The sequence below is a fragment of the Oncorhynchus gorbuscha genome, linkage group LG04, assembly GCF_021184085.1.
Source record: "Oncorhynchus gorbuscha isolate QuinsamMale2020 ecotype Even-year linkage group LG04, OgorEven_v1.0, whole genome shotgun sequence".
NCBI classification, from domain to species: Eukaryota; Metazoa; Chordata; class Actinopteri; order Salmoniformes; family Salmonidae; genus Oncorhynchus; species Oncorhynchus gorbuscha.
In genome coordinates, this window is record NC_060176.1 from 76,102,077 (window position 1) to 76,130,044 (window position 27,968).

General features: G+C 45.3%; 1 protein-coding gene across 2 annotated transcripts in view; it reads left to right on the forward strand.

Annotated features, from left to right (window-relative positions):
• Window positions 1-27,968, forward strand: part of unc5ca (unc-5 netrin receptor Ca) — a 359,680-nt gene that overhangs the window by 178,226 nt on the left and 153,486 nt on the right. For both annotated transcript variants that reach the window (XM_046348101.1, XM_046348102.1), the window contains exon 3: window positions 4,662-4,805. In XM_046348101.1, coding sequence (XP_046204057.1) covers window positions 4,662-4,805 — 144 coding nt within the window. The remainder of the gene's footprint in view (window positions 1-4,661; window positions 4,806-27,968) is intronic.

Sequence of the window (27,968 nt, forward strand, 5' to 3'; positions counted from 1 at the left end):
ACTGTCTCTCTCTGTTCCTCTTGTTCTGTCTCTCTCTGTTCCCCTTGTTCCGTCTGTCTACTGTCTCTCTCTGCTCCTCTTGTTCTGTCTGTCTACTGTCTCTTGTTCTGTCTGTCTACTGTCTCTTGTTCTGTCTGTCTGTCTACTGTCTCTCTCTGCTCCTCTTGTTCTGTCTGTCTACTGTCTCTCTCTGCTCCTCTTGTCCCTCTTGTTCTGTCTCTCTCTGCTCCTCTTGTTCTGTCTCCCTCTGCTCCTCTTGTTCTGTCTCTCTCTGTTCTACCTTGTTCTGTCTGTCTACTGTCTCTCTCTGTACCAGGACATTATTTATCTCTATTCTTTTCCTCTCTTCCTGCCCAGTCTCTCTCTCCCAATCGTTTCTTTCTCTACTGCTCTCTCTCCTTGTTACTTTACACGCACACACACACACACACACACACACACACACACACACACACACACACACACACACACACACACACACACACACACACACACACACACACACACACACACACACACACACACACACACACACACACACACACACACACACACACACACACACACACACACACACACACACAGTGTTACAGCACTGTTACTCTACAGTAGGATCTCTGTGTTACAGCACTGTTTCTCTACAGTAGGATCTCTGTGTTACAGCACTGTTTCTCTACAGTAGGATCTCTGTTTTACAGCACTGTTACTCTACAGTAGGATCTCTGTGTTACAGCAGTCTTCCTCCTGGCTCTTCCACCTTGACGGCTGTAGTTTGAATTTTGCATGAGCACTAAGCTGGAGCTCCGACTCCCTACCGAGGAGCCCGATTGTTATAAAGGGTCTGTTATTACTGGCCAATCAGAAGGGTCTGTGTAAATCTCCTGAACCTGAAATAAACAGCCAAGTGATTTCCTCTCTCTCCCTCCCTCTACCTCCCTCCCTCTACCTCCCTCTACCTCCCTCTCTCTCCCTCCCTCTACCTCCCTCTCTCTCCCTCCCTCTACCTCCCTCTACCTCCCTCTACCTCCCTCTCTCTCCCTCCCTCTACCTCCCTCTCCCTCCCTATCTCTCCCTCCCTCTCCCTCCCTCTACCTCCCTCTCTCTCCCTCCCTCTACCTCCCTCTCCCCCCTATCTCTCCCTCCCTCTACCTCCCTCTCTCTCCCTCCCTCCACCTCCCTCTCTCTCCCTCCCTCTACCTCCCTCCCTCTACCTCCCTCTACCTCCCTCTCTCTCCCTCCCTCTACCTCCCTCTCTCTCCCTCCCTCTACCTCCCTCTCTCTCCTCCCTCTACCTCCCTCTCCCTCCCTATCTCTCCCTCCCTCTCCCTCCCTCTACCTCCCTCTCTCTCCCTCCCTCTACCTCCCTCCCTCTCCCCCTATCTCTCCCTCCCTCTACCTCCCTCTCTCTCCCTCCCTCCACCTCCCTCTCTCTCCCTCCCTCTACCTCCCTCCCTCTACCTCCCTCTACCTCCCTCTCTCTCCCTCCCTCTACCTCCCTCTCTCTCCCTCCCTCTACCTCCCTCTACCTCCCTCTCTCTCCCTCCCTCTACCTCCCTCTCCCTCCCTCTCTCTCCCTCCCTCTCCCTCCCTCTACCTCCCTCTCTCTCCCTCCCTCTACCTCCCTCTCCCTCCCTCTCTCTCCCTCCCTCTACCTCCCTCTCTCTCCCTCCCTCTACCTCCCTCTCTCTCCCTCCCTCCACCTCCCTCTCTCTCCCTCCCTCTACCTCCCTCTCTCTCCCTCCCTCTACCTCCCTCTCTCTCCCTCCCTCTACCTCCCTCTCTCTCCCTCCCTCTACCTCCCTCTCTCTCCCTCCCTCTACCTCCCTCTCTCTCCCTCCCTCTACCTCCCTCTCTCTCCCTCCCTCTCCCCTCTCTCTCCCTCCCTCTACCTCCCTCTCTCTCCCTCCCTCTACCTCCCTCTACCTCCCTCTCTCTCCCTCTCACTCCCTCCCTCTACCTCCCTCTCTCTCCCTCCCTCTACCTCCCTCTCTCTCCCTCCCTCTACCTCCCTCTCACTTCCTCCCTCTACCTCCCTCTCTCTCCCTCCCTCCACCTCCCTCTCTCTCCCTCCCTCCACCTCCCTCTCTCTCCCTCCCTCTACCTCCCTCTCTCTTCCTCCCTCCACCTCCCTCTCTCTCCCTCCCTCCACCTCCCTCTCTCTCCCTCCCTCCACCTCCCTCTCTTTCCCTCCCTCCCCCTCTCTCCCTCCCTCTACCTCCCTCTCTCTCCCTCCCTCCACCTCCCTCTCTCTCCCTCCCTCTACCTCCCTCTCTCTCCCTCCCTCTACCTCCCTCTCTCTCCCTCCCTCTACCTCCCTCTCTCTCCCTCCCTCCCTCTCTCTCCCTCCCTCTACCTCCCTCTCTCTCCCTCCCTCTACCTCCCTCTCTCTCCCTCCCTCTACCTCCCTCTCTCTCCCTCCCTCCACCTCCCTCTCTCTACCTCCCTCCACCTCCCTCTCTCTCCCTCCCTCTACCTCCCTCTCTCTACCTCCCTCCCTCCACCTCCCTCTCTCTCCCTCCCTCTACCTCCCTCTCTCCCTCCCTCTACCTCCCTCTCTCTACCTCCCTCCCTCCACCTCCCTCTCTCTCCCTCCCTCTACCTCCCTCTCCCTCCCTCCACCTCCCTCTCTCTCTCTCCCTCCCTCTACCTCCCTCTCTCTCCCTCCCTCCACTTCCCTATCCCTCCCTCCCTCTACCTCCCTCTCTCTCCCTCCCTCCACTTCCCTATCCCTCCCTCCCTCCACATCCCTATCCCTCCGTCTACCTCACTCCCTCTTCCTCCCTCCACCTCCCTCTCTCTTCCTCCCTCCACCTCCCTCTCTCTCCCTCCCTCTACCTCCCTCTCTCTCCCTCCCTCTACCTCCCTCTCTCTCCCTCCCTCCACCCCTCTCTCTTCCTCCCTCCACATCCCTATTCCTCCCTCCCTCCACATCCCTCCCTCCCTCCCTCTCTTTCCCTCCCTCTACCTCCCTATCTCTACCTCCCTCTCTCTTCCTCCCTCCACCTCCCTCTCTCTTCCTCCCTCTACCTTCCTCTCTTTCCCTCCCTCCCTCCACCCCTCCCTCCTTCTACCTCCCTCTCTCTTCCTCCCTCCACCTCCCTCTCTGTCCCTTCCTCCACCTCCCTCTCTCTCCCTCCCTCCACCTCCCTCCCTCCCTCCCTCCCTCCACCTTCCTCCACCTCCCTCCCTCAGTCCCTGCTCCCTCTTTTGCCCCCCTGCATCTGCTACTTAAAGCCCTGGTAATTCAGTGCAGTGGTTTCAGAAGATACATGTGAAAGAGGAAGAGGAGTGGTAGCAAGGAAAGAGAAAGAACATTCTTTGTGTTTAACACTGTACTGTATTTACAGGTTTGGGTGGTCCACATGGTCTCACTATGGACATTGGCTCTCACCGCTGTTGAAGTTCAAATCAGGCTTGACATGTGTAACCAAATCGGTCCCAAAGTCTCGTAATGATTTTACTGCATACTTGCAGTGCCATTCCAACAATACTACCAATGCACTGCCCATGTAATCTCAATGTGTAATGTAATATAATGCCCATGTAATCTCAATGTGTAATGTAATATAATGCCCATGTAATCTCAATGTGTAATGTAATATAATGCCCATGTAATATCAATGTGTAATGTAATTTAATGCCCATGTAATATCAATGTGTAATGTAATATAATGCCCATGTAATATCAATGTGTAATGTAATATAATGCCCATGTAATATCAATGTGTAATGTAATGAAATGGTCATGTATTCTCAATGTGTAATGTAATATAATGCCCATGTATTCTCAATGTGTAATGTAATATAATGCCCATGTAATATCAATGTGTAATGTAATATAATGCCCATGTAATATCAATGTGTAATGTAATATAATGCCCATGTAATATCAATGTGTAATGTAATATAATGCCCATGTAATATCAATGTGTAATGTAATATAATGCCCATGTAATATCAATGTGTAATGTAATATAATGCCCATGTAATATCAATGTGTAATGTAATGAAATGGTAATGTATTCTCAATGTGTAATGTAATATAATGGTAATGTATTCTCAATGTGTAATGTAATATATTGGACATGTAATTTCAATGTGTAATGTAATATAATGCCCATGTAATATCAATGTGTAATGTAATATAATGCCCATGTAATATCAATGTGTAATGTAATGAAATGGTAATGTATTCTCAATGTGTAATGTAATATAATGGTAATGTATTCTCAATGTGTAATGTAATATATTGGACATGTAATTTCAATGTGTAATGTAATATAATGCCCATGTAATATCAATGTGTAATGTAATATAATGCCCATGTAATATCAATGTGTAATGTAATGAAATGGTAATGTATTCTCAATGTGTAATGTAATATAATGGTAATGTATTCTCAATGTGTAATGTAATATATTGGACATGTAATTTCAATGTGTAATGTAATATAATGCCCATGTATTCTCAATGTGTAATGTAATATATTGGACATGTAATTTCAATGTGTAATGTAATATATTGGCCATGTATTCTCAATGATTTGTATCTATGTGCTGTATGGCCAGAGTATCCAAACAGATTTAGTGTATGTTCACTGAATATCCCTCTCAGAGAGTGTACTGTGGGTGTTGACGCCATTATCTCCCTCCCCTGTGCAGGACTGGTGGTGCGTGAGGCCAGCATCGAGATCTTTCGGCAGCAGGTAGATGAACTGTTTGGGCCAGAGGACTTCTGGTGTCAGTGTGTAGCCTGGAGCTCTGCAGGAACCACCAAGAGTCGTAAAGCCCACGTACGCATCGCATGTGAGTCGCACACACACACACACACACACACACACACACACACACACACACACACACACACACACACACACACACACACACACACACACACACACACACACACACACACACACACACACACACACACACACACACACACACACACAAACACACACACACGCCAGCACATTCCCCTACTGCCCTATCACACACTGAGAGGTTTCACTGAAGGACGTAGTTTATAAGGGGGAATGGCTTGTAGAAGACGAAGCTTAAGTTTCAATCACCAGGCCAGTCTCTGAATCGGAATCTGATGTACTGATCATACAGTCCCCTCTCTGATTGGCCAGTAATAATACTGTTTGGACAGTCCCCTCTCTGATTGGCCAGTAATAATATTGTAATAATACTGATTGTACAGTCCCCTCTCTGATTGGCCAGTAATAATACTGATTGTACAGTCCCCTCTCTGATTGGCCAGTAATACTACTGATTGTACAGTCCCCTCTCTGATTGGCCAGTAATAATACTGATTGTACAGTCCCCTCTCTGATTAGCCAGTAATAATACTGATTGTACAGTCCCCTCTCTGATTGGCCAGTAATAATACTGATTGTACAGTCCCCTCTCTGATTGGCCAGTAATAATACTGATTGTACAGTCCCCTCTCTGATTAGCCAGTAATAATACTGATTGTACAGTCCCCTCTCTGATTGGCCAGTAATACTACTGATTGTACAGTCCCCTCTCTGATTGGCCAGTAATAATACTGATTGTACAGTCCCCTCTCTGATTAGCCAGTAATAATACTGATTGTACAGTCCCCTCTCTGATTAGCCAGTAATAATACTGATTGTACAGTCCCCTCTCTGATTGGCCAGTAATAATACTGATTGTACAGTCCCCTCTCTGATTGGCCAGTAATAATACTGATTGTACAGTCCCCTCTCTGATTGGCCAGTAATAATACAGTCCCTTGAGGGCCCTGGTCAAAAGAAGTACACTATATAAGGAATAGGTTGACATTTGGAATGTACATTGAGAGTGAATGACCAGCACTTGAAGTAAGAGAGTTTGAAAGGGGTTCACCTTCAACCGGTCAAAATTATGCCGCTAACAGAAGAGAGAGACACGTTGATTTATGTATTTGTTTATTTGTATCCCCATTAGCTTTTGCAGAAGAATCAGCTACTCTTCTTGGGGTCCACAAAAAAAATAAAACATGACAAGTAGAACAACACTGATACACTGACAGACAAGGATTGTCACACACATTTATAATACAACAATATTACAACAAATTATACAAACAATATTCCTGTGTGTGTGAATGTGGTCCCAGTGCTTCCTGTAGAACGTGTTTGTCTTGCTCTATAGCTGAAAAATACTGCCCTCTCCCTGGGCTTAGTGGGGTTGTCTGGAGGTCAACAGGAGAGACAGTGGTCATTGTGACGGATGGGTCACTCTGAGGCCATAAAAGTACACAGGATTAGTCAAACAGATCGGATAGTTTAAGGTCTAATATAACGCAGAATTTATTCAAGTTTCATTCAGTAGTCTGGAAAGCAGGATGTCTGGGGGAGATCCCTGACGGTCTCGTAAATTCTCTACGCCGCTCTCCTCCGTCGGCATCACATGACTAGTCCTGCGAGCCCCATGAAAGGCAGGTAATGTGCTGATTTTGGCTGGGGACCGGACCGAGGTGAAACTGTTGATGGGACCGGGGCAGTTATTTACTTAGCCAGACAGTGTGTGGCCCTTTCCAAAGGAAAGAGAGAGATCAGAGAGAAAGAAGGAGAGATCAGGGAGATAGCGGGAGACAGAGAGGGAGAGAGAGAGTGAGAAGGGGATATCAGGGAAAAAGAGGGAGAGAGAGAGAATGAGAGTTCAGGGAGAAAGAGGGAGGGAGAGAGAGAGAGAAGGAGAGTTTAGGGAGAAAGAGGGAGGGAGAGAGAGAGGAGAGATCAGGGAGAAAGAGGGAGAGAGAGAGAAGGAGAGTTCAGGGAGAAAGAGAGAGGGAGAGAGAGAGGAGAGATCAGGGAATGAGAGTTCAGGGAGAAAGAGGGAGGGAGAGAGAGAGGAGAGATCAGGGAGAAAGAGGGAGGGAGAGAGAAGGAGAGTTCAGGGAGAAAGAGGGAGGGAGAGAGAGAAGGAGAGTTTATGGAGAAAGAGGGAGGGAGAGAGAGAGAAGGAGAGTTTATGGAGAAAGAGGGAGGGAGAGAGAGAGAGAAGGAGAGTTTAGGGAGAAAGAGGGAGGGAGAGAGAGAGAAGGAGAGTTTAGGGAGAAAGAGGGAGGGAGAGAGAGAGAAGGAGAGTTTAGGGAGAAAGAGGGAGGGAGAGAGAGAGAAGGAGAGTTTATGGAGAAAGAGGGAGGGAGAGAGAGAAGGAGAGTTTATGGAGAAAGAGGGAGGGAGAGAGAGAGAAGGAGAGTTTATGGAGAAAGAGGGAGGGAGAGAGAGAGAAGGAGAGTTTAGGGAGAAAGAGGGAGGGAGAGAGAGAGGAGAGATCAGGGAGAAAGAGGGAGTGAGAGAGAGAGAAGGAGAGTTTATGGAGAAAGAGGGAGGGAGAGAGAGAGGAGAGATCAGGGAGAAAGATGGAGGGAGAGAGAGAGGAGAGATCAGGGAGAAAGAGGGAGGGAGAGAGAGAGAAGGAGAGTTTATGGAGAAAGAGGGAGGGAGAGAGAGAGGAGAGATCAGGGAGAAGGGGGAGGGAGAGAGAGAGGAGAGATCAGGGAATGAGAGGGAGGGAGAGAGAGAGGAGAGATCAGGGAGAAAGAGATCAGGGAGAAAGAGGGAGGGAGAGAGAAGGAGAGTTCAGGGAATGAGAGGGAGGGAGAGAGAGAGGAGAGATCAGGGAGAAAGAGGGAGGGAGAGAGAGAGGAGAGATCAGGGAGAAAGAGGGAGGGAGAGAGAGAGGAGAGATCAGGGAGAAAGAGGAGAGAGAGAGGAGAGATCAGGGAGAAAGAGGGAGGGAGAGAGAGAGGAGAGATCAGGGAGAAAGAGGGAGGGAGAGAGAGGAGAGATCAGGGAGAAAGAGGAGAGAGGAGGCTCTGATGGCAGTAACAGTCTTGTCTCATATCCTCCATAGGGCTTCCGCACTGGGAGCTCACAGGGATGTTACAACTCACTAGGTCTGGATAAATGCTATGCCCGTCCACTTTGACTCTACTCACTGGGTTGCAGGTCCACAGTAGGAATGCTTGACTCTGAGTCGACACTGAAATTCTTTAGATCCGACAGAGAGAACTGTGAATGAAATACACATAATAATGTCATTTTTTGGAAGTTGGAGTTGGTTGTAAATTTGAAGATTCGAAGAAAGGACTTAGGGTATGATTTTAAGCAGCAACTGTAAAGTGCCTGTTTTGTTCCATTCAGATGTCCTAGATTTCCCACAGAGGACCTCTTTCATTCAGTCGTGTTGGAGGACAGACCGTCTGTCCCTCTACGGTTGACTGGACCACACGTTCTTCCTATATGATCATGTTAAAAATGACGAGGGCTTAGCGTGGCTTTGCCCTTGGTTAATTTGTCCCACTGCATGTGCAAGCAAACTTTGTGAGCGCTCCCTGAGAGCAGTCGTCGCTCAGGGTTATTTTACGGTTGGCCGTAACATCCACAATGTCGCCAGCCTGGAACGTGACCGTGGCTCTAGCAGTCGCCCCAAGTCGCTGTTTCTGTCTCTATCACCAGCTACAACTGTGTTGCACATGATCAGGAGTGATATCCATCCACCCCAGGCGATTACCTGTACTTCAAATCAAACTAAATCCTTTCTCCTGTCCTATAAGAATCTCCACTTCAGATTAAAATGCTTTCTGGCAGACAACCTTGCTGAGCAAATGCATTCCCTTCCATGCAATGGAAATAAAGTGAGACCCATTTAAACCCCCCCCCCCCACCCCCCTCTTTTTCCAAGCGCCAACAGGCTGTTTAATCATTGGTAGAGTAACACTTTAGGGCGATAAATAAATGTGCACTTTGTTGTTGGAAAATGGTGATCAATGTTTTAGCCATAAAAGCTCCGGGGTGGTATGTATAGTCCATACACATAATTGAGGATATTAATTGTGTCTGTGATTTGTTGTTCTTACCGTAGCAGGGCACTTAAACAGTGACTTATCGGCAGATGCTGGGAACCTTTTTCGATCTGTGATAAAGCAGAGGACGCACTGTACGCACACACACACACACACACACACACACACACACACACACACACACACACACACACACACACACACACACACACACACACACACACACACACACACACACACACACACACACACACACACACACACACACACACACACACACACACACACAGGGTCACAAACTCTCTTGCCGATGATTTAGCTCACCATCACATCAAGCCTTTCTCCTTCAATAGATCAGCTCTGTGGCAGGCCGTAAGCACCGAGACAAACTGAGCTCTCTTAGACCAGACATTTCAGAGGCCAGCAATTTGTTCTGTCACCACTGCTGATGCGTGTGCGTGCATAGCAATCAGGAAGCGAGGCCCTAAGGAAGCCAGCCAGTCCTGTGGGCAGTGCGTCTGTGTCTGTGTTTGTGCCTGTCTCCCCATATGTTTAGTGCTTGGTGGAGTTCTTTGGGCGTGACTGGCTTTCTCAGTGAGTTACAGTAGCAGACATCCACCGACACACAGAAACACCAGCGTCTCCATCCGAGCCACTGAACCGTTCTCCAGCTGCCTAGCTACCTAGCTGCTCCAAGATAAGTGTTGAGAAATGTCTATAAAGTCCAGTGGGAACGGACAGAGAGAAGTGAGAAGAAGTGTTTGTTCTCTAATGACATCGACTATGATTCTAACGTTGTTTACCTTCAGTTCTCGGGAATGGAAAAGTGGTGTAAAAACACATGAATGTCAAACAACATGACTAAACATGGCACAAGCCTTGGGTGACTCAGACAGTGAGAAATACATTGGGAAAACAAGGAAGGAGAAACCGCGGTAGGGCCGTGTTCCATATGGCACGAGATTCTTTATACCCAGCTAACACATAACATTCATGAGAACCATGTGTTTCTTAGCGCTTGGTGAGAGTGAGGTTGTCCTATGGTTATTTTGCATACAACTTTCCCACAACGTTCTGGGAATGGTGCAGGGATAGTTGCTTGGCTTTGGGACATTCTCAGCACATTTAAGGAACTTTACAAAGAACTTTTATTACCTTATTAACAGAACATTTTCCTAAAAGTTCAAACATGATTACATTTAATTTCACTTTGGGTAATGTTCTAGGAAAGTTCTCCAACTGGTGTGGGAATGTTTTCAAATAGAACGTTAAGCAACAACGTTATTCTGTGAGAATCTCAGTACTTCAGCATAAAGTTTCCTACATGTTTACTTATGATTCTACTTAAACTCATGTTCTCAAATTGTTCAGACAACATTAATAAACAAGGTTCCTTTGTTAGAATCTCAGTACTTCAGCATAAAGTTTCCTACATGTTTACTTTATGATTCTACTTAAACTCATGTTCTCAAATTGTTCAGACAACATTAATAAACAAGGTTCCTTTGTTAGAATCTCAGTACTTCAGCATAAAGTTTCCTACATGTTTACTTTATGATTCTACTTAAACTCATGTTCTCAAATTGTTCAGACAACATTAATAAACAAGGTTCCTTTGTTAGAATCTCAGTACTTCAGCATAAAGTTTCCTACATGTTTACTTTATGATTCTACTTAAACTCATGTTCTCAAATTGTTCAGACAACATTAATAAACAAGGTTCCTTTGTTAGAATCTCAGTACTTCAGCATAAAGTTTCCTACATGTTTACTTTATGATTCTACTTAAACTCATGTTCTCAAATTGTTCAGACAACATTAATAAACAAGGTTCCTTTGTTAGAATCTCAGTACTTCAGCATAAAGTTTCCTACATGTTTACTTATGATTCTACTTAAACTCATGTTCTCAAATTGTTCAGACAACATTAATAAACAAGGTTCCTTTGTTAGAATCTCAGTACTTCAGCATAAAGTTTCCTACATGTTTACTTATGATTCTACTTAAACTCATGTTCTCAAATTGTTCAGACAACATTAATAAACAAGGTTCCTTTGTTAGAATCTCAGTACTTCAGCATAAAGTTTCCTACATGTTTACTTATGATTCTACTTAAACTCATGTTCTCAAATTGTTCAGACAACATTAATAAACAAGGTTCCTTTGTTAGAATCTCAGTACTTCAGCATAAAGTTTCCTACATGTTTACTTATGATTCTACTTAAACTCATGTTCTCAAATTGTTCAGACAACATTAATAAACAAGGTTCCTTTGTTAGAATCTCAGTACTTCAGCATAAAGTTTCCTACATGTTTACTTATGATTCTACTTAAACTCATGTTCTCAAATTGTTCAGACAACATTAATAAACAAGGTTCCTTTGTTAGAATTTCAGTACTTCAGCATAAAGTTTCCTACATGTTTACTTATGATTCTACTTAAACTCATGTTCTCAAATTGTTCAGACAACATTAATAAACAAGGTTCCTTTGTTAGAATTTCAGTACTTCAGCAAAGGGGTTGGAACTCGTTTCTGAAAACCGGAAAATTAAGTCAATTCTTTGAGGAAAAGAAAAACAGAACCTGGAACGAAAGTGATCTATACTCGTTCAAAAACAGAACCATTATTTTAAAAGCATGGGAACTGATTAATGTCGTTATTTTACCTTCCAGGTATTTTTTTCAAGTACCACAATAAATTGGCAACAAAGCGTCTATTCAAGCCCTTGCTCTGTCACTCAGAAATGTCTTCCAGTGTCTGTCTGTCTGCCAGCTGAAAGTCTTTGCCAGTGTATGTGCGTGTTTTGGCTACCTGCCCCTCGCCCCGCCAAGTTAGTGCCATGTCATTAGCTAGCTAGCTATGTTGTGCTAGTTAGCGGATATGCTAACATTAGCTAGCTAATTAGCTTGAAATGGGCTAGCACTGGCAGTATGGGTTCGTGGAAAGTGAATTAAATTGTTTCATATTGACAAACCACAGTCTACCCTACAGATGTTACAAGTGTGATTCAGAAATTATGGAGAGAGATTATTATTTTTAAATAACCTAGTTTAAAAAAAGGTTAAATAAAATAAAATAAAAATGAGAGAAGATTCACTTTTTCAATGCTAATTAAGGATACTATTGTTATCACATTTCATATTAGATGTATTAAAGAATGGTGTCGTTCTATTGCAGCTCTGCACACACAGAAGTGCTACCCTAGGGTAGGGTAGCCTAGTAGTAAGAGCATTGGACTTGTAACCAAAAGGTTGCAAGTTCAAATCCCTGAGTTGACAAGGTACAAAATCTGTTGTTCTGCCCCTGAACAGGCAGTTAACCCAGTGTTCCTTGGCTGTCATTTAAAATAAGAATTTGTTCTTAACTGACTTGCCTCGTTAAATAAAAAGTGTTTTTTTTTACTTGCGGTTTTGTACACCAGCTTCAAACAGCTGAAAATACAATATTTTCGGTGATGAAAAATTTCACAGCGGTTTAGATGGTACAATGATTCTATACACAATTAATGCTTGTTTAGTCACATCAATTGAAATTGGGCAAACTATTAGAATTTTTTAAAACCAGGAAATGGCAGAGCGTTTCTTTGCATATTGCACCTTTTAAGATTGGGCATATATAACACCCATTTAGTATAGTTGCCCTGCTGAGTGGTGTAAGAGCATGTGGGGAGATATGGCGCTGTTGAACAGCACAAAGTTTTGAGAGGTGTTTCTGTGGCAACAGAATGTTCTAAATTAGGAACTTATAGATCAAGTTGTTACGCAACAGCAGGCCAAGGTAGAGGAATTATTAAACAGTGTCAGCTGATATCATTTGATATTTGAGATGATGAAAAATGAAGATGGTTTAATGTCACATACGCCAGAAAGTTGTTTATTTTACAGAGTCAGCCATAGTAGTACCAGAACCCAGGGTGCAAGTTAGGGTTAAGTGGCTTGCTCAAGGGCACATCAGCAGATGGTTTACCTTGTCGGCTCACGGATTCAAACCAACGACCTTTTGGTTACTGGCTCAATGCTCTAACCACTAGGCTACCTGCCGCCTCTACACTCTAACCACGAGGCTACCTGCCGCTTCTACACTCTAACCACGAGGCTACCTGCCGCCTCTACACTCTAACCACGAGGCTACCTGCCGCCTCTACACTCTAACCACGAGGCTACCTGCCGCCTCTACACTCTAACCACTAGGCTACCTGCCGCCTCTACACTCTAACCACGAGGCTACCTGCCGCCTCTACACTCTAACCACGAGGCTACCTGCCTCCTCTACACTCTAACCACTAGGCTACCTTCCGCCTCTAGACTCTAACCACGAGGCTACCTGCCGCCTCTACACTCTAACCACTAGGCTACCTGCCGCCTCTACACTCTAACCACGAGGCTACCTGCCGCCTCTACACTCTAACCACGAGGCTACCTGCCGCCTCTACACTCTAACCACTAGGCTACCTGCCGCCTCTACACTCTAACCACGAGGCTACCTGCCGCCTCTACACTCTAACCACTAGGCTACCTGCCGCCTTGTGAAAGTAAACATTTAACAATAACAACAAAAGCATCAATGTCGCTGTAACGTCTCCCTCTTCTAGAGTTACAGTGCACACGAAAATCAACACCATCCCCCATGAATCCTTGCACCAGAATATAGACGGTGATGAACACTCCACATCCCCAAAGCAAATGGCAAAGTGTGTGTCTTTTCATCTCCTGAGCCCTCCTAAAGCACTTTTTCATTTCGTCTGGATCTGGATAGAAATTGCTCTCAAAGCCAACATTTCACTTTAGCGTGATAAAGAGGGAAGGGAATTGTTTCTAGCCCCATATTGTGAAAGTTCAACAAACCAAGGGATGCGGTGGTCTTTTTTTTGGGGGGGGGGGGTTAAATTCTGGTAATTAACTTTTACAAGGAGGCATCATGTTTGATTCAGTTTGTTCATTCCCTAGAGGATTTATGACTGAAAATATGAACACAGAGATAGACACGTTATATTGTGTGTGCTTTCGCTGCCTTTCTTTGGTAGGCCCTTAGACAGTGATACATCCAAAAGAATTTGCTAAGCAATGTGCAAGCAAGTGTTTCTGTTATTGAGCGGAGTACTGCTGAGCTGTGGGCTCCAGCCTCCTTCTTCGTTTGCCATTGAAAGGTTGCTATCCTTGATGAAATACCTATAGACTGACTTTGAGCCTACAAGTACAACATCAACCACCACCTAGCTGACAGACCAGTTGATTAAGAACCCACTAGGGACTGGGAGAGAGAAAGGACACAGGAGTCACACACACACCGACACACACCGACACACACTGACGCACGCCCGCGCGCGCGCACACACACACACGCACACACACACAAACACACCATCCTCACTTGGAAGTTGTGTTTGGAAAGACACCTTGAACAAGGTACAGTACTGTATAGTAGTACCCCACCCTGTTCTAGTCTAGAAGGTTAGATGTATAGTAGTACCCCACCCTGTTCTAGTCTAGAAGGTTAGATGTATAGTAGTACCCCACCCTGTTCTAGTCTAGAAGGTTAGATGTATAGTAGTACCCCACCCTGTTCTAGTCTAGAAGGTTAGATGTATAGTAGTACCCCACCCTGTTCTAGTCTAGAAGGTTAGATGTATAGTAGTACCCCACCCTGTTCTAGTCTAGAAGGTCAGATGTATAGTAGTACCCCACCCTGTTCTAGTCTAGAAGGTTAGATGTATAGTAGTACCCCACCCTGTTCTAGTCTAGAAGGTTAGATGTATAGTAGTACCCCACCCTGTTCTAGTCTAGAAGGTTCGATGTATAGTAGTACCCCACCCTGTTCTAGTCTAGAAGGTCAGATGTATAGTAGTACCCCACCCTGTTCTAGTCTAGAAGGTTAGATGTATAGTAGTACCCCACCCTGTTCTAGTCTAGAAGGTTAGATGTATAGTAGTACCCCACCCTGTTCTAGTCTAGAAGGTTAGATGTATAGTAGTACCCCACCCTGTTCTAGTCTAGAAGGTTAGATGTATAGTAGTACCCCACCCTGTTCTAGTCTAGAAGGTTAGATGTATAGTAGTACCCCACCCTGTTCTAGTCTAGAAGGTCAGATGTATAGTAGTACCCCACCCTGTTCTAGTCTAGAAGGTTAGATGTATAGTAGTACCCCACCCTGTTCTAGTCTAGAAGGGTAGATGTATAGTAGTACCTCACCCTGTTCTAGTCTAGAAGGTTAGATGTATAGTAGTACCCCACCCTGTTCTAGTCTAGAAGGTCAGATGTATAGTAGTACCCCACCCTGTTCTAGTCTAGAAGGTTAGATGTATAGTAGTACCCCACCCTGTTCTAGTCTAGAAGGTTAGATGTATAGTAGTACCCCACCCTGTTCTAGTCTAGAAGGTTAGATGTATAGTAGTACCCCACCCTGTTCTAGTCTAGAAGGTTAGATGTATCCTCCACCCTGTTCTAGTCTAGAAGGTTAGATGTATACCCCACCCTGTTCTAGTCTAGAAGATTAGATGTATACCCCACCCTGTTCTAGTCTAGAAGGTTAGATGTATAGTAGTACCCCACCCTGTTCTAGTCTAGAAGGTTAGATGTATAGTAGTACCCCACCCTGTTCTAGTCTAGAAGGTTAGATGTATAGTAGTACCCCACCCTGTTCTAGTCTAGAAGGTTAGATGTATAGTAGTACCCCACCCTGTTCTAGTCTAGAAGGTTAGATGTATCCTCCACCCTGTTCTAGTCTAGAAGGTTAGATGTATACCCCACCCTGTTCTAGTCTAGAAGGTTAGATGTATACCCCACCCTGTTCTAGTCTAGAAGATTAGATGTATACCCCACCCTGTTCTAGTCTAGAAGGTTAGATGTATAGTAGTACCCCACCCTGTTCTAGTCTAGAAGGTTAGATGTATAGTAGTACCCCACCCTGTTCTAGTCTAGAAGGTTAGATGTATAGTAGTACCCCACCCTGTTCTAGTCTAGAAGGTTAGATGTATCCTCCACCCTGTTCTAGTCTAGAAGGTCAGATGTATAGTAGTACCCCACCCTGTTCTAGTCTAGAAGGTTAGATGTATAGTAGTACCCCACCCTGTTCTAGTCTAGAAGGTTAGATGTATAGTAGTACCCCAACCTGTTCTAGTCTAGAAGGTTAGATGTATAGTAGTACCCAACCCTGTTCTAGTCTAGAAGGTTAGATGTATAGTAGTACCCCAACCTGTTCTAGTCTAGAAGGTTAGATGTATCCTCCACCCTGTTCTAGTCTAGAAGGTTAGAAGTATAGTAGTACCCCACCCTGTTCTAGTCTAGAAGGTTAGATGTATAGTAGTACCCCACCCTGTTCTAGTCTAGAAGTTTAGATGTATAGTAGTACCCCACCCTGTTCTAGTCTAGAAGGTTAGATGTATAGTAGTACCCCACCCTGTTCTAGTCTAGAAGGTTAGATGTATAGTAGTACCCCACCCTGTTCTAGTCTAGAAGGTTAGATGTATACCCCACCCTGTTCTAGTCTAGAAGATTAGATGTATAGTAGTACCCCACCCTGTTCTAGTCTAGAAGGTTAGATGTATAGTAGTACCCCACCCTGTTCTAGTCTAGAAGGTTAGATGTATAGTAGTACCCCACCCTGTTCTAGTCTAGAAGATTAGATGTATAGTAGTACCCCAACCTGTTCTAGTCTAGAAGATTAGATGTATAGTAGTACCCCAACCTATTCTAGTCTAGAAGGTTAGATGTATAGTAGTACCCCACCCTGTTCTAGTCTAGAAGGTTAGATGTATAGTAGTACCCCACCCTGTTCTAGTCTAGAAGATTAGATGTATAGTAGTACCCCAACCTGTTCTAGTCTAGAAGGTTAGATGTATAGTAGTACCCCACCCTGTTCTAGTCTAGAAGGTTAGATGTATAGTAGTACCCCACCCTGTTCTAGTCTAGAAGATTAGATGTATAGTAGTACCCCACCCTGTTCTAGTCTAGAAGGTTAGATGTATAGTAGTACCCCACCCTGTTCTAGTCTAGAAGGTTAGATGTATAGTAGTACCCCACCCTTTTCTAGTCTAGAAGATTAGATGTATAGTAGTAGCCCACCCTGTTCTAGTCTAGAAGGTTAGATGTATAGTAGTACCCCACCCTTTTCTAGTCTAGAAGATTAGATGTATAGTAGTAGCCCACCCTGTTCTAGTCTAGAAGGTTAGATGTATACCCCCACCCTGTTCTAGTCTAGAAGGTTAGATGTATACCCCACCCTGTTCTAGTCTAGAAGGTTAGATGTATAGTAGTACCCCACCCTGTTCTAGTCTAGAAGGTTAGATGTATACCCCACCCTGTTCTAGTCTAGAAGGTTAGATGTATAGTAGTACCCCACCCTGTTCTAGTCTAGAAGGTTAGATGTATAGTAGTACCCCAACCTGTTCTATTCTAGAAGGTTAGATGTATACCCCACCCTGTTCTAGTCTAGAAGGTTAGATGTATACCCCACCCTGTTCTAGTCTAGAAGGTTAGATGTATAGTAGTAGCCCACCCTGTTCTAGTCTAGAAGGTTAGATGTATAGTAGTACCCCACCCTGTTCTAGTCTAGAAGATTAGATGTATAGTAGTACCCCACCCTGTTCTATTCTAGAAGGTCAGATGTATCCTCCACCCTGTTCTAGTCTAGAAGGTTAGATGTATAGTAGTACCCCACCCTGTTCTAGTCTAGAAGGTTAGATGTATAGTAGTACCCCACCCTGTTCTAGTCTAGAAGGTTAGATGTATAGTAGTACCCCACCCTGTTCTAGTCTAGAAAGTTAGATGTATAGTAGTACCCCACCCTGTTCTAGTCTAGAAGGTTAGATGTATAGTAGTACCCCACCTGGTTCTAGTCTAGAAGGTTAGATGTATAGTAGTACCCCACCCTGTTCTATTCTAGAAGATTAGATGGATACCCCACCCTGTTCTATTCTAGAAGGTTAGATGTATAGTAGTACCCAACCCTGTTCTAGTCTAGAAGGTTAGATGTGTACTCCACACTTTTCTATTCTAGAAGGTTAGACATCTTTCTAACAAAGATATCTGAGGAGTATAGCAGTTTCACATTGAAACAAAGAGAAATATCTTGCTATGTTTAAATGACTTCCTTGATTGGACAGAGAGCGAGAGAGAGAGTGAAAGAGTGAAAGAGAGAGAGAGAGCTTTGGCAAGCGCTAGTCCACCAGGCAGGCAAAGTCCCCCACTCTCCCCAAAAAACAGTGCTTCTGTACAATTTACGAGGGCTGCTGTTTCTAATCCACAGTTGTAGGAACATGACCAATTAATTCCACCCACCCGGGCCCGGAATTCCTGCTCAAACCTCAGGAGACATGCTAGCGCGTAATGGAATAAAAACGCTGGCAATTGGTGAGAGTGGTTTGAACCCAGAAATCCCTAGCAGGCCTGAGATACCGACTCATAAAGGTACGCTTGAAAAGAAGGGGAGGAGAGAGAAATGCGCCTTTGGTGCAAATTATTGTAGTAATGGGCCACCAGCTTTCTGCAGCCGTAAACAATTTGCTGCACCAGTTGTTGTCAGTGGCAGTGAGAGAGGGGGTCTCCTTTTCCTAACCTGGAGAGACTGAGGCAGCAGAGAGAAGGAGCTAGTGCTGCTGATAAACACTCCCCAGACAGAGGAGAGCTTTCCTGTGACGTCCGTGATTGACTGTAGATGCTACCACTTACGTCTCGCGTTTGAGCCGTTGAATTGCGGCTCTACTTTGGTTCTATACTGACGCTTTGCTTGTTCGATTGCCTTGCGGAGGGAATAGCTGCACTGTTTGTATTCGGTCATGTGTCCAGTTCACCTTGCCATGATTACAAGGGGTGGTTCAAGCTTTCAGTTTTGTCCGAATGCTGCCATCAATCCACAGTTTCTGGTTAGGAAATTATTTAATAGTCACAGTGGGTACGACATCTCTGATGCACTTGCTAATAAACTCGCTCACAGACTCAGCATATACATCAATGTTGTTGTCTGAGTCTATCTGGAACATATCCCCGCCCACGTGATTGAAGCAATCCTAAAGCGTGGAATCCGATTGGTCAGACAAGCGTTGGACAGACCTGAGCATGGGCTTTTCCTGTTTTAGTTTCTGTCTATAGGCTGGGAGCAACAAAATGGAGTCATGGTCAGATTTGCAGAGGCAGGGCGGGGGAGGGCTTTGTCTGCATCGCGGAAGTTAGAGTACCAATAATCCAGAATGCTAGCAGCCCGTGTCGCGCATTCGATATGCTGATAGAATTTATGAAGTCTTGTTCTCAGTTTAGCTTTGTTAAAATTCCTGGCTACAGTAAATGCAGCCTTGGGATGTATGGTTTCCAGTTTATATAGAGTCCAGTGAAGTTCTTTTAGGGCCGACAGTGTATCTGCTTGGAGGGGTTGGTGGTGGTGGGTGGGGGGGGGGGTATACAAGTCTGTGACTATAATCTAAGAGAATTCTCTTGGAAGATAATGCGGTCTGGCTATAGGGCAGTTTGGGCAAATGCCAATTGGGCTGGTCCTGCTTTAAACTAGTAGGCCTGTCAAAAACAAATTGTTGCACAAAATTATAATTATTTGGCTAATAATGTGGGCCTCAAGGGGAAACAATGGGCCGGTGTGTTAGAAATGCCTGGGCTTATTTCTGGTCCTGGTCTGTCCCTGGTGGCAGCGTGGGATCTCTCCTTCTTGCAGGCTTCCAGGAGTTATAGAAGATGAAGGCACTGCCAACAGTTTACTCTATACCAGTTGCAGCTACTATTTCCTCAAATCTCAGTATTTGTCAGAAGGAATTTCATAGCAAACGGTTAAGCTTGATACCTTTTTCCCTCCCTTTCTCTTCCACTCTCAACACATTGGACTTTCAGAGGGGATACCCGCCCGAAGTTTTCCCTGTGGGATATTAGAGTTTTCTGAATACTTAAAGAATTGACCCATTCCCCTATAACGTTTGTAATACTTTGCATAGTCACCACTCATTTAGGTGTCCAGTGCTGTCAATGGGCTAAGGTGAGGGAAATGTGGTGTTGTTCTGCTGCTGCTGGTTGATTGGTTGATTAGACAGATGTCAGGAAGAGTCATAGTAAGTGTCCACAGTCTCTCTCTCTCTCTCTCTCTCTCTCTCTCTCTCTCTCTCTCTCTCTCTCTCTCTCTCTCTCTCTCTCTCTCTCTCTCTACACCATTCCCTTTCCTGAGGTTATTACAGGTGGGCTGTCAGAAAAAGCCCCACTACTCTGTCGCTGAGTGGGGGTTGACAACGTCCCCGAAACATCCTTCAGCCTTCTCCTTCGCCGATAGGACATTTCAAAATGTCAACACTTCTCACTAAGCACTGAAAATGGAAGAAAGCATTCATTGTACAAATACTTTATTAAATACTTGTTTTAACTGCCTGCCTCACATCATATTATTTGAATGTGACCCTTTAAGAAATGCACTAGAGTCCTGCATCAGGCAACAACAACAAAAACGGTTTATGGTCCTGGAGTTAAGGGACTTGAGTAAATACAATGGGGGAATTTCACTTGACATGTGGAGTGATGATTATCGAAAAATAGGCACATTGAGCTTTTGGTTTCTCTCTCTCTAAAAATGGGGGAAAAGTAAGGAACTTGTCTGTCGACCCTGCATTAAAGACCAAAATTGGTTAAAGAAAATAGTGATTCATAAAAATATATACCGATTCCATGGCACATAGTTTATGAATTAAGAAGCAATTTTCCGTTTATTATAACTGACTGCAGGCCTAAAAGGTTTAACCTTCTAAATGAATGATTATATTGAAGATATACTGAAGCCGCCTCCTAATGTGTTCCGAAAGCCTTTTGTTAACCAACAATTATTATTATTACTGAATGGGGTCTTGGTAAATCAATCTGATTTTTATTTGGAAATGTTAGAATTATTTTGCTCTTCACTTGCAGTCACTTAGTAGTTTAGGATTACAGTACTCTCGACCAGTGCCTCAGTACTCCGTTGTACAGCGCCATATTGTTCTAACTGAAACCCGTGATTGTAAAATGAATCAGCTGATGCATTGGTCCAGAGCCAGGTGGTATTGGCAGAGAGTCAGGCGGAGAATGACGCGTTGAAGAGAGTGAGGAATGACATGGAGTCACAATCCATGCCAGGCACACCTGTGAGCTCTGGAACACCACCTCCTGTTTGTGGACTCTGCAAACAACGTGTCCTTGATGAAAATACCTGTCTAAATACCTTCTCTGTGTCACCCACACGCACTTTAAACATTTGGATAATAAAGCATTTAAAGGCCGACATTGGTTTATTTTAATACTTCTAACATACAAAATTCTAACTCCACCCATAACCATTGGTCTTTTAAACATGCCCAGGAGGCATGGATTATTATAACCTACCTCAGACCTAAACGTTATGGGAGCAAAGTTTCTATGATGGGCTATTAGCAGGACAATAGACTTCAATCTTTACAAAAAGATAGTTTTGACTAAGTTTTACATTTCTAACTAGAAACAGCCATTTTCCAGCCAAAGAAAGGAGTCACAAAAAACTGAAATAGAGATAAAATGAATCACTAACCTTTGATGATCTTCATCAGATGGCACTCATAGGACTTCATGTTACACAATAAATTTTTTCGATAAAGTTCATATTTATATCCAAAAATCTCAGTTTACATTGGCGCGTTATGTTCAGTAATGTTTTGCCTCCAAAACATCCGGTGATTTTGCAGAGAAACACATCAATTTACAGGAATACTCATCATGAACGTTGATGAAAGACACAAGTGTTGTGCATAGAATTAAAGATATACTTCTCCTTAATAAAACCGCTGTGTCAGATTTCAAAAAAGCTTTACGGCAAAAGCACACCATGCAATAATCTGAGTACAGCACTCAGCCACCATACAGATACCCACCATGTTGTGGAGTCAAAAAAAGTCAGAAATAGCATTATAAATATTCACTTACCTTTGATGATCTTCACCGGAATGCACTTCCAGGAATCCCAGTTCCACAATAAATGTTTATTTTGTTCGATAAAGTCCATTATTTATGTCCAAATACCTCCTTTTTGTTTGCGTGTTTAGTCCAGTAATCCAAATGCACAAGGCGCAAGCACTAAGTCCAGACGAAAAGTTTAATAAGTTATATTACAGTTTGTAGACACATGTCAAACGATGTATAGAATCAATCTTTAGGATGTTTTTATCATAAATCTTCAATAATGTTTCAACCGGACAATTCCTTTGTCTTTAGAAATGAAAAGGAACAGAGCTCGTGCTCACGGCCGCGCGCGTGACTAAACTAAAGGCTTTCAACCAGACCCCTGGTTCAAATAGCTCTTATTCACTCCCCTTTCACAATGCTCCAAAAGACTGTTGACATCTAGTGGAAGCCTTAGGAAGTGCAATCGGACCAAATTGTCACTCCATATTGGATAGGCAATCACTTGAAAAACTACAAACCTCAGATTTCCCACTTCCTAGTTGGATTTTTCTCAGGTTTTCGCCTGCCATATGAGTTCTGTTGAACTCACAGACATCATTCAAACAGTTTTACAAACTTCAGAGTGTTTTCTATCCCAATCTATTAATAATATGCATATCTTAGCTTCTGGGCCTGAGTAGCAGGCAGTTTACTCTGGGCATGCTTTTCATCCGAACGTGGAAATAGTGTCTCCCAGCCATAAGAATTAATCTACTACTATACAAGGACATTTTATTGGTCTGCCAGTATTTTCATTTAGAGATTCCTTTGATGTTTCCTTTTATGTGTCCTACCAATTATTATTGGATTATTCACCATGGCAACCAATGAAATTAATGTCTTAGTTAGGTTGGCTTTTGTTGAGATCAGACTGTTTTCATTTGATATTTGTGTGTTTTTGACCAAATGAAAGTCAGAACAAAGACTTATTTCACGTTTATAATATTCCCATTGCATATAGATGCTGTGTTTTTGGTTGATGGTCAATATTAAAAACAGTCAAAAGCATTTGTGAATTCAATCGCTTTATTGTTTAATTATTTAAGTCTTCTTTCTCTTATCTGCGCTGGAGTTCTTTTAAGAATAAAGCAGTCTAACGAAGGCAACAAATTGTTGCTTACTGTAACACCCAATGTCATCCAATTGTTATTATAGGATTTGAGACAAGCATGGTGACTGGTCTTGATAAATCAACAAGATTTTTATTTTCACTGAATCTCCGTTTGGGTATTGGTTAGACTACAATTAGGGTGTGTGAATGTTAGGATTATTTTGCTCTTCGGCCTATTTTCCTAACGGAAAACCTGAGGGTTTGTTTTTCATTTTTCTTGGAATAGATGCACCATAATATTAATCTAATTAATTAAGCGAAATTTTCGTGAAATCAGTCCCATATACTATGTTCTTACAAAAAAATGTTTTAAATTCTCTAGTACAGCCACTATTAAAAACAGTCAAATGCTTCTCATACATGCCTTCTGGTGGTCAAACTAGCACTAACTAGCATTAATGGCACAATAGCTGACACTTAAATAACGTGCCATAGAATTCTGCGGCAGCCCACAAGCTGGGCTGCGGTACGACGCAACTTTTAAAGGAAGAACCACTGTATTTGTCTGTGTCCATCTATCCTGTCTCTGTCTGTCTGTCTGTCTGTCTGTCTGTCTGTCTGTCTGTCTGTCTGTCTGTCTGTCTGTCTGTCTGTCTGTCTGTCTGTCTGTCTGTCTGTCTGTCTTGTCTGTCTGTCTGTCTGTCTGTCTGTCTGTCTGTCTGTCTGTCTGTCTGTCTGTCTGTCTGTCTGTCTGTCTGTCTGTCTGTCTGTCTGTCTGTCTGTCTGTCTGTCTGTCTGTCTGTCTGTCTGTCTGTCTGTCTGTCTGTCTGTCTGTCTGTCTGTGTCTCTGTCTCTGTCTCTGTCTCTGCCTCTCTCTATCTGGCTGTCTCTGTCTCTATCTATATGTCTGTCTGTATCATTCTGTATTTGTCAAGGTCAACTAACATCTTTTTGCTGTTTGACTAAATCCCTACATATACTCACCATGATAGTAACAATGTGTACTAGGTCTGATCTCCATAACATGCCTGTTATGCTCATTTAATGGAAAAATACTTGACCAGATTGATTTTGTTGACGAGATTCCTCCAATTCTACTTGCCATAAATATAGAAATCTGTGATATACTGGAAACGGAGTAGGGCAGTGATTTAGACAGGCCCAGTTGGCCTAAATTGGGGTTTCTGTACATAATTTGGGCTTGTGGAAAATTATTTAGGCTTGTGAAAAAAATGGTCCAGTATGGGGGCCTTGATGGAGAAAAATAGGGTTGTTGTGTTAGAAATGCCCGGGACGATTTCTGGTCCCAGACTGTCCCCGTTTGACCCAGAGTGGTCTGCTAGCCAGCAGCAGGACCCTGCGGAGAGACTGTGGATTACAGAAGTAGAACAAACTCTGGCCCCATTAAGTGGGCAAAGGTAATGGTGAGTGAAAGGTTTGTTGGGGATACACCAACGAGAGCCCACACACTTCTGGCACTGCCCTGGTCTCTTCTCTCACTCTCACTCTCTAATCTCTCTCTTTAATCTCTATCACCCCCCCCCTCTCCCCCCGCGCCTACCCAGATCTCTCTTTCTCTCTCTCTCACCCCACCCCCTCTCCCTCTCTCCCTGGTCTCTCTCTCCCTCCCCCTCTCCCTCTCTCCCTGGTCTCTCTCCCTCCCATCTCTCCCTCTCTCCCTGGTCTCTCTCCCTCCCATCTCTCCCTCTCTCCCTGGTCTCTCTCCCTCCCATCTTTCCCTCTCTCCCACTCTCACCCACCCCCTCTCCCTCTCTCCCTGGTCTCTCTCCCTCCCCCTCTCCCTCTCTCCCTGGTCTCTCTCCCTCCCATCTTTCCCTCTCTCCCACTCTCAACCACCCGCCTCTCCCTCTCTCCCTGGTCTCTCTCCCTCCCCCTCTCCCTCTCTCCCTGGTCTCTCTCCCTCCCATCTTTCCCTCTCTCCCACTCTCACCCACCCCCTCTCCCTCTCTCCCTGGTCTCTCTCCCTCCCCCTCTCCCTCTCTCCCTGGTCTCTCTCCCTCCCATCTTTCCCTCTCTCCCACTCTCACCCACCCCCTCTCCCTCTCTCCCTGGTCTCTCTCCCTCCCCCTCTCCCTCTCTCCCTGGTCTCTCTCCCTCCCATCTTTCCCTCTCTCCCACTCTCACCCATCCCCCTCTCCCTCTCTCACTGGTCTCTCTCACTCCCATCTTTCCCTCTCTCCCACTCTCATCCATCCCCCTCTCCCTATCTCCCTGGTCTCTCTCCCTCCCCCTCTCCCTCTCTCCCTGGTCTCTCTCCCTCCCATCTTTCCCTCTCTCCCACTCTCAACCACCCGCCTCTCCCTCTCTCCCTGGTCTCTCTCCCTCCCCCTCTCCCTCTCTCCCTGGTCTCTCTCCCTCCCATCTTTCCCTCTCTCCCACTCTCACCCATCCCCCTCTCCCTATCTCCCTGGTCTCTCTCCCTCCCCCTCTCCCTCTCTCCCTGGTCTCTCTCCCTCCCATCTTTCCCTCTCTCCCACTCTCAACCACCCGCCTCTCCCTCTCTCCCTGGTCTCTCTCCCTCCCCCTCTCCCTCTCTCCCTGGTCTCTCTCCCTCCCATCTTTCCCTCTCTCCCACTCTCACCCATCCCCCTCTCCCTATCTCCCTGGTCTCTCTCCCTCCCCCTCTCCCTCTCTCACTGGTCTCTCTCACCCATCCCCCTCTCCCTATCTCCCTGGTCTCTCTCCCTCCCCCTCTCCCTCTCTCCCTGGTCTCTCTCCCTCCCCCTCTCCCTCTCTCCCTGGTCTCTCTCCCTCCCCCCCCCTCTCCCTCTCTCCCTGGTCTCTCTCCCTCCCCCTCCCCCTCTCTCCCTGGTCTCTCTCCCTCCCCCTCTCCCTCTCTCCCTGGTCTCTCTCCCTCCCCCTCTCCCTCTCTCCCTGGTCTCTCTCCCTCCCATCTTTCCCTCTCTCCCACTCTCACCCATCCCCCTCTCCCTATCTCCCTGGTCTCTCTCCCTCCCCCTCTCCCTCTCTCACTGGTCTCTCTCACTCCCATCTTTCCCTCTCTCCCACTCTCACCCATCCCCCTCTCCCTATCTCCCTGGTCTCTCTCCCTCCCCCCTCTCCCTCTCTCCCTGGTCTCTCTTCCTCCCATCTTTCCCTCTCTCTCACTCTCACCCACCCCCTCTCCCTCTCTCCCTGGTCTCTCTCCCTCCCCCCTCTCCCTCTCTCCCTCTCTCGTTGACTCTGGGGGATACATGTGTTTCTGTTTAAAGCCACATCAAAATCCCTGATTACCTCCATCAATATGTCACCTGCTAAACTAATGAAGCAGCCCTTCTCAAATTACAGACCTGCTCTATGGCTTTTCTGCATCTGTTCAGCCCTCACTTCAGAGCCAGATATACAGCACTACACTCTTAGAAACAAAGGTGCTATCTAGAACCTAAAAGGGGTCTTCGACTGCCCCCATAGTAAAACCCTTTGAAGAATCCTTTTTTGGTTCTAGGTAGAACCCTTTTGGTTCCAGGGAGAACCCTTTTTCGTTCCAGGGAGCACCCTTTCCACAGAGGGTCCTACCTGGAACCCAAAAGGGTTCTACCTGGAACCAAAAAGGGTTCTCCCAGGAACCAAAAGGGTTCTACCTAGAACCAAAAAGTGTTCTTCAAAGGGTTCTCCTATGGGGACAGCCGAAGAACCCTTTTGGAATCCTTTTTTTCTGATTGTAGCTAGCCTAACTGGAGGTCTGTTTGTGGTCGGGTCAAGAAAGAAAACAATCTATTCTCCAGTCTCTTCCTGATGTTGTTTTTAACTTTTAAGGTTAGGAGGCCCAGTGAGTGAATCAAAAAGGAAATGTCCATCCTTCTTTCGTGTACGGCTTAAAGCAGGATTTGTGTGCTTGTGTTTCCCCCCCTTTCCCACACTAAAAGAGAGCAGGACATTCCCTCATAGCATGTAATTCACTTATATATCGTGAATATATCATTGGTGGCCATTATTCTCGTTTATTTTGCTTGGCCTCTTCAAGACCTTAACTGTCTAGCAGCACTGCTCCCCTTTGCCTTTCTTACAAAGAGAATGATTACCTCAGTAATAAGAGAAACATGCATTGTAAACCCACACATTTGACTAAACACTTTGTTTTGAATTAAGAAAACTAAAATGGTTCCCTGAAACGGGCTAGTTCATTTGAGCACGTCAACTACCAAGTGCTCAGCTTTCTGATTTAGTCTGTTTTTTTCTTCTGTTTGGCACCAAATTAATATTATCTCAGTACTTGGTTGTCTCCTCCACACTCCAGCCTCCTTCCTCCTGGTACAGTAGCTCTGGTCAACTCTCTGTGTCGCTACCCATGGTGCAGCTCCAGAGGGGAGTGAGGAAGCTGTGTGGAAAAGGACTGGAATGTAGTGTCTTAGTGAGGCACTGGGGGCCATGGAAGAGCCAGCTGGAGAATCACTCACAGAGCCTGCTGAGGACAGCCTGACCGGCTGATCCCTAAGTCACAGACTGCTGTGCTCCTCTATGTCTTTGTCTGCTTGTCTGTCTGCAGACATTACTTTTACGCTCGTTCGGTCTCTCAGTCAAACGATGCCTGTTTCTTACAGGGCTGGATCCATACTTTCTCAAGGATCCACCAATGACACAGTTGGGGGTGGCAGCGTAGCCTAGTGGTTAGAGCGTTGGACTAGTAACCGGAAGGTTGCAAGTTCAAATCCCCAAGCTGACAAGGTACAAATCTCTCGTTCTGCCCCTGAACAGGCAGAACGAGACGGCCTGTTCCTAGGCCGTCATTGAAAATAAGAATTTGTTCTTAACTGACTTGCCTAGTTATATAAAGGTAAAATAAAAAAATACAATTGTTGTGCTGGATCCATACTTTGCTGTTATTGATTTGTCTTCAACTCCAGCGATGCTCTACGAAGCAGTACCGATATCACTCTTTTCTGTGCTGTCCATCTCATCCATAATGGATGAATAATGAAATCATGAACAGTAACTTCCATGGATTTAAATAGGCATAAACTAGTCAGCACCAGCTGCCCTCCGGCTAGCTGTACTGTACAGTACGTCAACTACTAAAGAGCTTGCTTTAAACACAAGAATAATGCAACAAATCAGGCACTTACTTTTCCCTTTAGCCAATCAAAAGCACTATAAAGAGAACTGTCTTCAAACCTCAAGGCAGTCTTTTGAAATCCATATAATA